This window comes from Apteryx rowi, unplaced genomic scaffold (assembly GCF_003343035.1).
Source record: "Apteryx rowi isolate R43461 unplaced genomic scaffold, aptRow1 scaffold_203, whole genome shotgun sequence".
Lineage (NCBI taxonomy): Eukaryota > Metazoa > Chordata > Aves > Apterygiformes > Apterygidae > Apteryx > Apteryx rowi.
Window position 1 is genome coordinate 1,467,848 of NW_020448342.1, and position 13,743 is coordinate 1,481,590.

The following is a 13,743-nucleotide window of genomic DNA, read 5'->3' on the forward strand; positions in this document are numbered from 1 at the left end:
GGTCTCGCGCCCGGCAGCGCTCACCGTGTAGCCCCGCTCCAGCTCGCTCTCCTCGTAGCGGAAGGACGGGATGAACACATCCATGGCGGCGGCGCCGCGCCGGGAAGAGAACGGAGGGGGAGGAAGGGAGCGGGGGGCCGTACCCGCCCGCTCCCCCTACAGCCGCCGCCGGCGCCCCGCGAGCGGCGCCGCCGCAGCCATCGGCCGGCGGGCACGTGACACCGCCCACGTGACGCCGGGCGGGGGCGGGGCCTCAGCGCGGGCGTAGGCTGCGTCACAGGGCTCCCAAAGGCGCCGCGGCGGCTTAACCGTGAGATGATGGGTCCCCTCCGAGGACATCGCGGCCGTTGAAACGACGTCCGAGCGCACCTGCTTTAACCCGCCGCGGTTAAAGCGCCAACTGTCGCCTCGGAGCGCAGAGGAAAACAAGGGGATTAATAAATAAATAAATAAATAAATAAATCCAGAACAGCTTTATCATTTAACTTCAAAAAGAGATGAATTGATAGTCTTCAAACCACAGCTCAAACCACTTGGTGAACCAATTCCTGATAACAGTACAAATCTCGTATCCGTGATCATCCCCCTCGGGAAACCCATGACACTCGCGTTTTGTCCAGAGCAGAGGAAAACTGGCTGCACTGTGAGGATTCCTGAGAAAACATCTCTTAATTATTTAGCAGAGCAAACCAAACCATTTCAGAGATCGCAGAGATGATGCATTTGGGAGGTTAAATAAAAGTTCTTACTCGCCCAAAGAAGCGGCTACATTGACCACCTGAAAGTACTGAAAGCCAAAACAAAAGCATAATACTCGATGCATGTAGCAGGCAACGCTGTTGCACAAGGTGACACCTCCACCCCACACAAATTTGCAACCCCCAAGTTTCAAACCACAAGATGACACACCACAAGATGACAACAAACCACAGCTGTATTAGCTAGATGACAATACTTTAAAACTGCACCTTAAAAGGTTTTATAAATGCTGGACAGTTTCAGTGGTCAGATGGGTAACTTCGCTGTCTCTCACTGATCTTTTAAAAAAGTAGCTACCACTATAAATTCATGCTCATAAAGGGTTTGATTTTGTATAAGCAGATTCAAATATAACAGCATAGCTTAAAAACAGACACAATTCAAAATAAATGATTTCTTATGTCTTACTTATATCATCCCTCCAGGATTACGCTATCTGTGTCTCAAAGAGCATCTTTTTGGAGAGCCTTCTGAAAACTAATCTGCTTCCTTCTTAGCCTAGAAGCATCAAGGGGAAAAAAGTCTTACAAGCCCTCTTTCTTCCTCCCCCTTCCCCCCACCTTTTTTTTGTTTTACTGCCAGCTAAATTTAGTTATATTTTGCTCTAGGCAAAGACCTGGAGAATTCAATACAAAATAGAATACTTCTGACTAAAAAAAATAGAGAAAAAAGCCAAACTAAAATAATTTAACAGCTATACATAATAAAAACCGACCTGAAATCAAAGCTAGCCAGTCTGGGAGCTCACGTGCCTGCCCTGCGCTGCTCCTGACCACCAGCAGCTCCAGGTCAACTCCAGTGCTGCCTGAGGGCAGGGGTGACGAGAGCAAACGGGTTTTGGTGCCCAGGCCCAGGGTGCTGTTTGATAGTGCTTTACCTGTAGGGATCAAATCTTTAAAATGCAGTGAAAACTAAAAGGCTTGAATATGCAATCCCATTTTTCCCCAAAGCATGTACTGCTAGACATATAGTCATCTCATGGAAAGACAGCCCATATAATAACAGAAAGTTTCTAGTTAGTGTGTTAACTGTAGGCACACTAAAGGACTATTTTCATGCTATCATAAATGTTGGTTTCTGGCAAAGACACCAATCTTTAAGCTTAATTTCTGTTCTTCACCTAATATAAAAAGGATGGACAATAGAAATGACACTATTTACACCATAATACATTTATGCTGATGAGAAGCCAGTGGAAAAAATTCACACTATTTGTGGTTGTCAGTAATCTATCAAACAAAAATTTCCAAAAGTTACTTTTCCTCCTAACGTAGCATAACTTATTAACAAAGAAAAGTTTGAGACATTAATCTGGTTTCAAATTCAATAGTACATAATGGAACTTTTGACTGTGTATCAGCCAAGAGGAACAAGGAAGATTACATGGTGATCTGAATTCAAATACATCAACATGTTTTGGAATGTTAAATACTTAATTTGCACAATGTATCATCATTAGCTGTAACTTTCAAGATTAGCTAACTAAAGAAAAATTAGGATTTCTCCACACGGCTGACAGACCAAGGATCATCTTTTCTGTCTCATACATTTAGGGACAAAAACAAAYAAACAAACACACACTTAAGAACATTAATTCCTAAAACACAAATCAACATCTGTGCAGATCACAGAYAGCCTGCAGTAAACAGGAGTACTATCCAGGATTCTTGTTTTTCAAAGCTAACTGCACAAATGACAATGATTCCCACAAACAAAAGAAGCAAAGAGAATGGAATATAATTTCAGTGTGGCTTGATTTCAGCTGGGGTAGACTTCCATTAAAATCACAGTAGTAATCTTAACAGCAAAACCATGAAAGGGTTGAGCTATACTGGTAACAGTTACATAGGTCGCCTTCCGATTCATCTGTTAAGCAGACCCAGAAAGGTCCTCTAGAAACTGTAGGTTTTAGTTTAGTTTTTTTTTTTTTTTTTTNGGGGGGGGGGGAGGAGCGGGATTAATTACAGGTATCAGTGTCTTGGGTTGTATTCTTAAATTAATTTGATCCAGAAGCTAAAATAAGTTAATAAATAAATATACCCCTACTTTGACTGGTAGTTGCYGTCAGACTCCATCTTAGCCTTCCACTATCACAGAGACCATACCAACGAGAATGATCACTGCTTATAAAAAGGTCTAATCAGGAAAGCGGGCCACACTTTGAATAAATGATTGAACGAGAATGTCATTTTCACAATCAGATTTCAGTTCTATCTAAAAACTAAATGTCTTTGAGGAAGAAGGAAAAAAAAAGAAAAACGAAGAGCTTTGTGGGCCACTTCTGTTCTCTCCCTGCCCCCCACCCCAGCTTTTTCTTTTCCTCTATCCTCCTGTTGTCTCTGTGCAATTCCTCCTATGGGAATTTGGCATCTTCATGCTAGGATGAAGAGATTATAGATGACAACTATCCTAATAGTAACTCTTCTCCCTGTYCCCTCCTCACAAATATCCTTCTCTCCTCAAGTGTTCCATCTTATTTCCTTTGCCTAAGACTGTGGAGTCCTGAAATTAAAGAAGAGAATCACAGAAGAGGAAGAGAGGAACAGACATTGGCAGCTCTCAAATAACACTTCCCAGTAAGTAATCCTCACTACTCAAGGACTCTCCAAACAGCTAGTTTCCTGAGATTAAAAGTACACAAAGGAAATGCATATAAAAATTCTAATCAAAGTGATAAGTAAAGCACACAAAACATGAGTCCAGATTAAAAAAAAAAAAGTCTTTAATAAGAACACAGTCAACCTCAGTTTGCTAACTTTCCAACTGCTAACAGAAAGATTGGTTTTAAATAAACCAGTCCTTGCGACCTTGGTGCACTTCATTGTAATCCTACAGATACTGATTTCCTAAGTAAATAGTACCAAAAGCAAAGTTCAACACACGTCATAATCTCATAAGTAAAACAACATTTGCTTATTAAGGCGTTCACCTCTTCCTCCCTCCTCTGTGAAGATTTAGCTTTAATTTTTTAAGCGATGTAGTTGTTTCTAAAGCAGCACAAAGCACTTTGAGCATACAACCATTAGTACAACCAAGACCATCTTGTATAAGCATGTGATTTCAGAAAGAAGATGGGAGAAAGATAATTCTGGAAAAATCAGTTTTCTACATACAAGTTTTTCATGCCGCGGGCATCATAGACTCAAACATGAAGTTATTTACCTCTCTTAACAGCCATGATGTTGGGAGCTGCTAAGGAAGTCGCTCTAAGAAAGCAGGGGTGGGCAGATGTACCTGGAGGTTCCACATGGGATGTGAGGCTAAGGTACAAGTATTTCCTTTCTCATGATTTGTGCATCTCTTCCTATTCTGATTCTCTCTTAAACCATAGATATGGTTTCTCTTGAGTCTTTTCTCCCCCTTCCATTTTCACTGTGCATTTTTTTTACTCTAGTTTTCATATAAGTATGCTGTTAAAAGAACAGCTCCAAATTCTGTCCAAGCTGCCTCCCACATTCTTCTGAGACCCCTTTTCTTAATGATGTTACCACAGAAGACAGAGTTAGATTATTTCGTCTCCCCTTCATATAATAGCTGTTTCCTCACAGATTTGGGAGGAGAAAAAGAAAAACAAGTACTCCTAGTAGTGCAGTCAAAAGTTATTTTGCTGATTAGCAAGTTGACCTCTCATTCAACTATGGAAGGCAAAAGAAGAAAGAAACTGGAAGAACCCCTTAGTAGATAACAAGTATGATCTTGAACAGCCCTGAAACCTCAGCTCCTTACATGTTTAATATTAAATTTGTTTTCTTTGTACAGTTGTAACAGATTCATATTTTGCCAGGGATACAAGTCATTACACAGCCTCTTCTACCTTGCAAATGAAAGACCAGACAGAATAATGCCGATTTAAAGATAATCATTTCACCATACCCATAATTATACTGCATGTTTGCTGTTCACTTAAATGCACAGGATATGCTAATCAAGGAATGAAATGATGACTAAGATTGGCAAGGCACACACATCATTTGCTGTACCAAAAAAAGGAATGTAAATAAAGCATTCATCCCAGTTTTGACCAAGATAAATACCCTTGCTTAGAAATAGCTGTGAAAACTGGAAACTTAGGAAGAAGGCATTTGAAAGCAAGAACAGTGGAAGATTGCAGGTGAATGGAGAACTTCCCATTAGTGGCCAGCAGGTCATTGCCACCAGAATCTGAAAGAAACTGACACATTTGGGGCATGAACTCCAGGTACGTCAAAACACAAACTCCCACCTGAGGTCTTCAGAAGGAAATAATTTGGGAGAGGTACAAGAAAGAATAATTGACAGGGAAAGCAGAATAGTCTCTCTTAAAAGGACAGTGACTAAAGAATAGATGAGAACACTGAATGCCAGTACAAGAAAGAGGTAACAATATCTTCAAGGATATGTTAGTCTTCAATTTGAAATACATCACCTTATCATTCAGTGGCTATACATTTTCAATTCAAAAAACACACACTGGATGTGATGGATACAAGAACAGAGATAATGTAAAATTAATGGCTGTAAATGTCTCAGTTTGTTTTAACCTGACAAGTAAACTAGACTTCAATAGCACCACAACTTACCTTTTATACAGCACTACAAATGTATTGCATTCCTGACCTGAACAGTAGCTTTTCACTATTTTCCCAACATTCGTTTTGTTCATTCTAAGGATTCTTCAGCATTAGTAACTTGGAGTTTCAGGAAAATGACACTTACACAAGTATAATATCCTGCAGTGACCTCCACAGTGAAAACAGTTCAGCAACACCTCCGTATACTTGGTTTGAGTAGTATCTGCTAGTACAGACATTACTCATTCTTGTACTAGGAAAGACAGTTAGCAACCCCTCAGTCTTTACGGTGCAAGGGAACAGTTTGCCAGAAGCAAAACAATCAAACAAGTCCTGGAAACACTCCTGTTCTACGCAAGCCAAAAGTGACAGTTCATCAGGTCTGGTGTTCAAATTAATCTTGTGATGCTAATGACTATGAAATGTTTGTATTAGTAACTCCCTGCCATTTAATTCCAGAAATGTTATTATCCTTTTGTTCTCCCACAGGTTTTGCTTTTTAAGAAAAAAACAACAACAAAACACACTCTACACAACACATTCTTGTTTTTAGCTGTCTAGCATAATCAGACAAAAAGACAGTCACACTATCCCTGCCAGAAGACTAAGCAGCTTCACACCTACATGAAAGGTGCTGCTCATTCTCATTTTGTTCACTCATTACAGAGAAAAAATTGGATCTGGAATTCATCTCGGTTCAGATCGTGATGCAAGCAAAAAGGATCAAGAGCAAAGAAAGCTGGAGAATATGCTTAAAGAAAAGAGATCATAAAAGCACATGTTTACCCATTTTGAAACTAAGTCTTTAATTCTGAAAGTACCCACTCTCAATCTCATTGTAACTAATTTCAGGTTTAATGTTGAGCTGCCTATCAATTTTCATTAGCACTGAGCAAGTCAAAGTCAAGCATATTATAACACCCAGGGTGTTAGGCCTAGTTCAAATTCTTCACAACAAACCTCTTACACACTTGAGCTGAACAAGATCAGTTATAGGCTAAATGACTAAGGCTGACGCACAAGTTGCTAAAACCTTAAGCTTGTACTATTTCAGCTTTTTTAAAAAAATGCTTGATAAAGACTTGATAAAGGCTTTTTCAAATTGTTTAGCTTCTGTACTAGTTTCCTTGAAAATTCCTAGAAATACTGAGTCAACAAAACTCTGTGCAGAAGTAAGGGAAGGCACTAATCTTGAAAGTTTAAACTAGTTTCCTCGTGTAAATCAGAGTGCATGATTTTTCAGCTGAATCTAAGTTTCCATTTTGTTCAGAAATGGTATTGAGTGTTTCTTTATTTTTGACCATAAGCCATACAAATTCTTTTCCTCCCCCTGATTACCAGAATTAATGAAAGATTTTTTTCCTTTTTGTATCCTGAAATCATTCAAAACAAGATTAAAACTGATTAAATTTATCAGTCCAACATGACATCTATATTTGACCAGCAGGTGAACTTAGCCCTTCAGCAGCTTTGTAAGATGTTCAGAAAAGATTTCAGTTCATGCATGTCCGTTAGCCAAGCTTCAGTCTTTTGATCTTAACAGTATTAAGGTATTAAAGTTTACCAAGGCAGTGATAACTTCAGGTGAAAAGAATACCTGTAGCAAAGAGAATCAAATTTAAGAAACAAAATAGTTTACCACAAATACTTGTTTATGAATCTTTAGCACTGTCTTTGGCATTCTTTACTAGATGGCGTGTTTCTGCCTTGGTTATAATCTCAATTTGTTATAAATGCTACTTCTAAGAATACAGTAAACATCTACAGAAAACAAACCAGAGAGTTCAATGTTTCACAAGGTACATCCCTTTATTATTGTAATCACAAAAACATGATTTTGTACAGGAATGTGTAAGTCAACATTAATCAATGCAACTAAATTTGTTTCATAAAGATCAGGTAAACATACTACAGAACATTGTATTGAAAAGAACAAAAATATCTGCTTTCTGGCCTTGCAGTGCACATTTTAGTGCAAGTATTAAGACACAATAGTGTTCAATTCAGCAATGTATTGCAGAACATCATGCCACAGTCCACTTTAAAGAGGGTCAGGACATGCAGCTTGTTAATAAAATGCTGTAGTATATAAAAGAGCCACATGTTAATTCATAAAATATATAGTAGTTTATTTGGATGATTTTAAAGTGATTTCACTGTGGAATTTAGTTTTTTATCCAGGACAAACATCCAGAGTGTCTTGTTATTTGGAATATTCTTCTTTTAGGCGATGGCTTTGGCTTCAGGTAGGAATGCCTCCCAATATTTTATTAGCTTGGAGAGAAGGAAAAAACCTCACTGTTAAGTGCTGAATGTTGGAAAAGAAAACACATGCACCTTCCTCCTTGTGTGCTGAACTTGTCCCCACCGGACAAAGTAAGAACACAGATGCTTCATATTATCCATTAACATCATTACATGATGCAAGGAAAAAAAATACAAGTAACAAATGCACAAATCTGCTCATGGTAACAGAGCTACTCTTACATACTGAGCACTATGTCACAGGATATAGATATACAGAATTTGTTTGCCAGCTCAGTTTGCTATTCTTACATTTAACTGAAAGTTATTTTACTGCTGTAAAATATTCAGCACATTACTTTTTTTTTTTGATTAAAAAACCCTGGAGTATTCACGTCTCTTCAGTAAGTTTAAACACATATTTAATACACTTTACTCCTATTTACAAATGAAAATATTAATTCAGTTTCAGAGGAAGAACAGAAGACACTCTACTCCCTCACACTTCCCCAAGAAAGCCTCTCCTTTGCTCTCCTGAATTAGAGCTAGGCAAGTAAGAACAGTAATAGCTAGGTGACGGCAATCACTATGCTCAGTAATCCGGTACAGACTAGAATCAGTTCTCTATGTTTTARGAACTGCTATACTTAAAGCCTGTCTTTTTAAATTAACCTAATATGGAACATACTGGAGTATTAGCTTGTACAAAAATTTAAAAAAGTTTCTCTTACCTGCTGTTGTGTTTGCACTAATGATTCTAAGTACTTGATAATAACAGTTTTAAAGTCTTTCACTCGTTCCCTCTGTTAATAAATAAAGTAAATTAATTATGGCAGGTTACACTCATAAGCAATTTTGCTTGGAATGTTGATTTTAAAGTAAAATTGTCAGTTGAACAATTATACATGCCTCAAATCTTCCCACCTCCTTGCGAATGGTTTTGGAGATCTGTTCAAAATCTTTTTCCCCTTGTTGAACTTTTGTCTCCCACTGGCAAAGGAAAGACATGCAGAGGTAAGGCTTTGTGTTCTCCATTCAACCTATCAGTACCTGTGGGTGGTTTTTTTGTTTGTTTTGTTGTGGGGTTTTTTTTGGTATACTAGTGATAGTCATTCAAGAGCTGAAAAGCAGCTGTTTGGTCTTAGGCATACTTGAAGGAAAGTCTTAGTATAACAATTTCAAAGCAAGAATTTGTAGAGAAGACTCTGTCATCAGATCAGTTAGAGCAATGATATCACCAAAGGCAACAATGCCTACATAGCATTTATAAAAATATCTTATGTTTTTTATTAAGGAATACACAGTAAAAGTATTTCAAAGATTCTTTAGCAAAGAAAAAAGATTTCTAAAGCTTTAAGTTACTTAAACACTGCTATAAGAGGAAGCTAAACCTGTAAGCTTTCTGTGACTACCTGTCACAATCAAATGAGAGAGTTTCAGAAAAGCAGTTAGTTCCCTGTATTTTCCTATTGACAGGAAAGGTGATTAAACCTTCATCTTTGCTTATGGTCAAGTATATGCTTATCTTTGTCATATTTCTGTTGCAGATGGCAGATGACAAGCTAATAAGGATGCATTTATTGGTTATGCAGTCAGATTGCAAGTTGCTGGGACAAGCGAAAGCACATGCTTTCTTGCTCACTGGGGACTGTTTGAAGAGACAGTGGGAGTAGAAAAGTCATTGCAGGTAAGAGCAGCATGGAAGGAAAATTCAGAGGAAGAGAAACTGCTCGTGGAGTTTTGCCATACTGGGAGCATGGCATTAACATATCAATACTACATAACACTAGATCACGTTTACAAACATTCAGTTTATGGCAAAAGGAATTCAGCTACACCATTAAGAAAGCATCACCAGCTGTATTACCTTATCACTACTAGACTGCTTTTTGCACCTGCTTTTTCTAATATTGTTAAATTTAAGCCACCTGTGTAGGTATATTATTAAAAAAAACTATCAGTTCTCTGGCATGCCTGACACTGAGACACACGCAGGCTAACAGACATTCTAAAATGAATCTGTTAATCACAACATATTGAATCATGAGCACTGATATATATGGTAACAGTTATTTTCCCAAGAAAAAGGCAGCCAGGAAGCAATGTACATCAGTACAGTATATTCCTGTCAGCAGTCCAGTGATGCTGTTTATTGACAAGAGCATTCTGTGGTGCCTTGTAATCTTACTGTTGCGATGTGCAATGAACATACATTCATGTAAATACCTAGATATTTATATTTTTAGTTTATATTTATTCAAAGTTCCCTTATTGTCTCTTCAGATGTACATTTATGAAGCTATGCAATAAGCCATGACAGGATGTGTTTCAGGGAAACACTGTTAGGTACACAGCCTAGATAATATAAAGCTCAGCCCAGGAAAGGGGAGATTAAGATGGTTTGAAATAACCTGTGCCTTCCTACCACAGCAACTAGAGCTGTCTTAGATTTCAGTTAAAGCCTCTGTAGGCCTATGGACCCACACTCCAGTTTCATGATGTCCAAGTATCAGGGTCTGTAGGAATTATCACTGCATAATAGTCTGCAATCTTATAGTTCCTGAAAAAGAGAAATCTTCCCCTTGCTCAGTATGGTGTTTCTAGGACTACTCTGTTACCTTTTAGCAGCAAAAAGGAATGAGTCATGGATGAAGCTCAAGTTGCACTGGCTTCCACTTTGATTTCTCTGCTGGAAGGACTATTATTATATATTCCAGTTGCTGAATTCTATTTCAATGGCAGCAATAACTTATCATCATCATATTCAAATTGTGGGCTTACTAACAACCTTCTCTAATCACCTGATAAAGTAAGAAAAAGAAATCCTCCAGAAACATCATTAATTCTCTTTACACTAGGAATGAGAAACAGTCACCGAGTATTTCTTACAACTCCAAATATTCAGGAAGTATTTTTGCCAGGGAGTTTCAGCTCCCTTGTTGCATGGTGGATGGATGGGTGACATCAAGAGAGCCAACCAACAAGAATGTGGTCACACAAGAGTGACACTGAGTTTTACCAGTCAACAAGGGCTTTTTTTTTTTTTAAGGAAAAGAAAGACAAGTTAATGAGTAATTTCAATACTATATGCAAAATATATTGAAGTTCAGAAAGAACAAAGCAGCTTGTGGTTAGTGATGAATGAGGCAGCCAAATGAAACAATAGCATAAGATAACTTGAAGTCTGCAATGATGTTCTCCCATTATTTAATGAGAGAATACTGATGCATAACTAGAATGCATGCATTAATGTTAAATAATTAAGTTGTCCTACCTCTTCAATTTCCTTAGTGAAGCATGATAGAAAAAGTGTATAAATTATGACACTTCAACATGTTAGATTTATTTTTACTGAAATTATACCATATATACATATATATATATATATATGGGCAGAAATGCAGCATCATTAAGCAAAACACGGGAACAGTTCTCTATTAGCCTTTTTAGATAGACTTTAGTTTTTGAAGCCAAGAGATGCTCCTCTGCCTATCCAAGTCATCTGTAACAGTTAAAAGCATTATAAAACTTGCCCATATTCCCTTCCTCCCATCTCCCAGACTCTGTAGAGACAGAATTCAACTGCCTTACAGATCTCAGAATGGATAACAACTGTGCACATTTAATATTTTAAATAAATTCCTTTTAACAATTTCAGTAAATATGGAAGACAGCAAATGAAAAAGTGATTTGTAAACAAAAACYGTATAAAGTAGTGCATTAATGTGGAATGAATGAACCAATGCAAAAAGACCAACCTCCAGAATAACAGAAATGTTTGATAGCGTTACCTCTTTTATCTCATCTTTAGCTTGCTGCAATTTATCAGGTTTGTTGGCAAGCTGGAGCTTTGTTTCAGCTTCACGTTTTTTTTGTAAGGTGACCTGAGCATCTTGCCATTTCTGCCAGCATTTCATTCGGTGATCAAACACACCCTGTAAAGATAGACAAAGTTATTAAGCAATTGGAATTGTTAGAGCTGTCTACATTCCTGTTAAGGAAATATATGTCTAGATAAAACTGCAGCAAGCGTACTCAAAGAAACTTCACTTTGCCTACCACAAGTGGTCTTGCATTTAATTTGGCAGCACACTTACATAGCTAAATACCACCTACAAATAAAGGAAAGCATTCAATAAGCCTCTCCAGAGCAGACACCTCAGGGCCCCCCACACCATTTCATTTTCATTGTGTTCCTTGTCCCATCGCAACACTACCAAAGCAACCGCTACAGAGCGCTGTGTTACACAAATGCTTCTCTAAGGGGAGATTCTATCAAACCTTTTCATAGACTATATGCCTATCCAGCAATACATTTTCATTAGCAATGGACTGAGGTAGCAGAATTAAGAGTGAGTGAGTGTGTGTGTGAGATTTTTTCCCTGAACGACCTGACAAGTTCAAAGATACTTCCAGATAAAATTCTTAAGACATCACTCCCCATGTCAAAACTAAATCATGCTGTACCACATGATTTATACCAAAACTTACTACTTTAGTGAGATGTAGATCCCCAAATGATATTTGTGGCTTACCCACTGATTCTACTGGCTACCTATCTGATACAACCAAATTATGTTCTTGAAAATATTTTATGGAAAAAAAAAAAAAAATCACATACCTGAATGAAAAAAGTACAGCATGCTAACTAGCACGGGGTCCCTAAATACTGCACACAGTTAGCATTGCTCTACTTAGAGGATATTCACCATTTGCATTTTGTCTGGATCCTGTCAATCCATGCCCATTTTTGATCACAACCATTTTTATTGTGGCAGGCAAAAGCTCAGTAAGTCTTAATTGCATAATCAAGTGTGCAAATGCACACAAACATGCATTTACTCCAAATCTATAAATTAAGGAGAAAGCATGACCTTAAACAAAAATTAACATTTTTCCTAGTAGTACTCACTTTGACTGCAGCAATGAGACGAATGTAGTCACCAAGCAGTTCTGAGAACACATAGAAATCGGCAAAAGCTTGTTCTTGATGCAACTGATCTATCTTCTCCTCAACCTCTGCAAGCTGAGACAAAGCTCTAGACAGAGCAGTGTGGTCCTCAGAGTTACCTAACATGGCAGCACTTTTAGCAAAGGCAGCTGTGTTGGCTGAAAGCTCTGAAATACAGGAGTAATATTCAACATAACATAGTTAATATCTTATGTTACACTTCAGTACAGATCAACTTAAAACCGGTTCTTGAGCAAACACCTCTGCCCAACAGCAAACTTGACTTCACCAGATTAAAACAACAACAACAACAACAACAACAACAACTGCATTTCCCAAACCTCATGATGATAATGCACATGGCCATGACACAGGGAGATCACAATGAAACCATGTTTAGGAGAACACAGTGCACCCCAACCCCCCCAATATCAGTAAATGATTTGCTGAATCTGTTATGTGATGCCTACCCTATCTAGAAAAAGACATGGAAGAAATTGTCACTTCGGTATTATCCAACTGCCCAGTTCAGAAAAACCCAAGCCCACACAACAAAAGCCAAGCCACCTACACTGCAAGTTCAAAACACTCTTAACTGATCTGTAGAGTAGCTGTCCCATGCAGCTGAAAGGGCAAAGCAGCAAGAAGTATTCAATGAGAACATCAACACCAGAGTGGAATTTGCTTCCATTGTACTATTCTACTGACTAAAGTATCTTAAACAAGACTGTGTGTCCTGTAATGTATGTAAGGCATGTATGTAAGGTGTACCGTAAGGCATGTTAAAAAAACACACTAGCATGACTGGCATYTATGAAGCCAAAGTTTTGAGATAATTCATTAATGAATACTTAGACGATTGTCTCATCAAATCCCATTTAAGTCATCCTGTACAAAGTTAACACCTATGAAAGACCTTTGAACAAAATATTATATTAATCAAACTTACTTAAGGACTGAAAGTACAAGTTTATCTGTGACTGTTCTGGCTCTGTAGAATCACCAGAACACCAGAAATGTTTGTAGAAGAAAAAAGCTTCAGATACATAAAACTCTCACAATTTAAATACAACTCTCAAAAATCCATTTCTTCAAATCTAAGAGCAAGCATCAAATCCCGAGTAATCAAACACATTCATTTTCCATGTTCCTTACTTCTTAAAATACTCTTTAACCTTAACAACATCTGTCCAAAGATTTTTTTACTACAGAGAATAACTCCTGAGAGAGATTTGAGAA

General features: G+C 37.9%; 2 protein-coding genes across 14 annotated transcripts in view; both read right to left on the bottom strand.

Moving 5' to 3' along the window:
• The window catches only part of SNX24 (sorting nexin 24), an 87,960-nt gene extending 87,767 nt beyond the window's left edge, over nucleotides 1-193 (bottom strand). For all 5 annotated transcript variants that reach the window (XR_003253186.1, XR_003253185.1, XR_003253187.1 and 2 more), the window contains exon 1: nucleotides 25-193. Coding sequence is in view for 2 of the 5 variants with exons in the window: in XM_026063929.1 (XP_025919714.1) it covers nucleotides 25-84 (60 nt within the window). In the remaining 3 variants the exon portion in view is untranslated. The remainder of the gene's footprint in view (nucleotides 1-24) is intronic.
• Nucleotides 194-6,690: 6,497 nt separating this feature from the next.
• The window catches only part of SNX2 (sorting nexin 2), a 34,277-nt gene continuing 27,224 nt past the window's right edge, over nucleotides 6,691-13,743 (bottom strand). The window contains exons 11-15 of one of the 9 annotated variants that reach the window (XM_026063920.1): nucleotides 12,466-12,671; nucleotides 11,345-11,488; nucleotides 8,478-8,543; nucleotides 8,285-8,356; nucleotides 6,693-6,906 (exon numbers count right to left, since the gene is read on the bottom strand). In XM_026063920.1, coding sequence (XP_025919705.1) covers nucleotides 6,832-6,906; nucleotides 8,285-8,356; nucleotides 8,478-8,543; nucleotides 11,345-11,488; nucleotides 12,466-12,671 — 563 coding nt within the window. In that variant the 3' untranslated portion in view covers nucleotides 6,693-6,831. Of the gene's footprint in view, nucleotides 6,907-7,092; nucleotides 7,584-8,284; nucleotides 8,357-8,462; nucleotides 8,544-10,171; nucleotides 10,355-11,344; nucleotides 11,489-12,465; nucleotides 12,672-13,743 lie in introns of those variants that run through there. The other 8 variants (XM_026063926.1, XM_026063919.1, XM_026063924.1 and 5 more) reach the window with 8 other exon arrangements.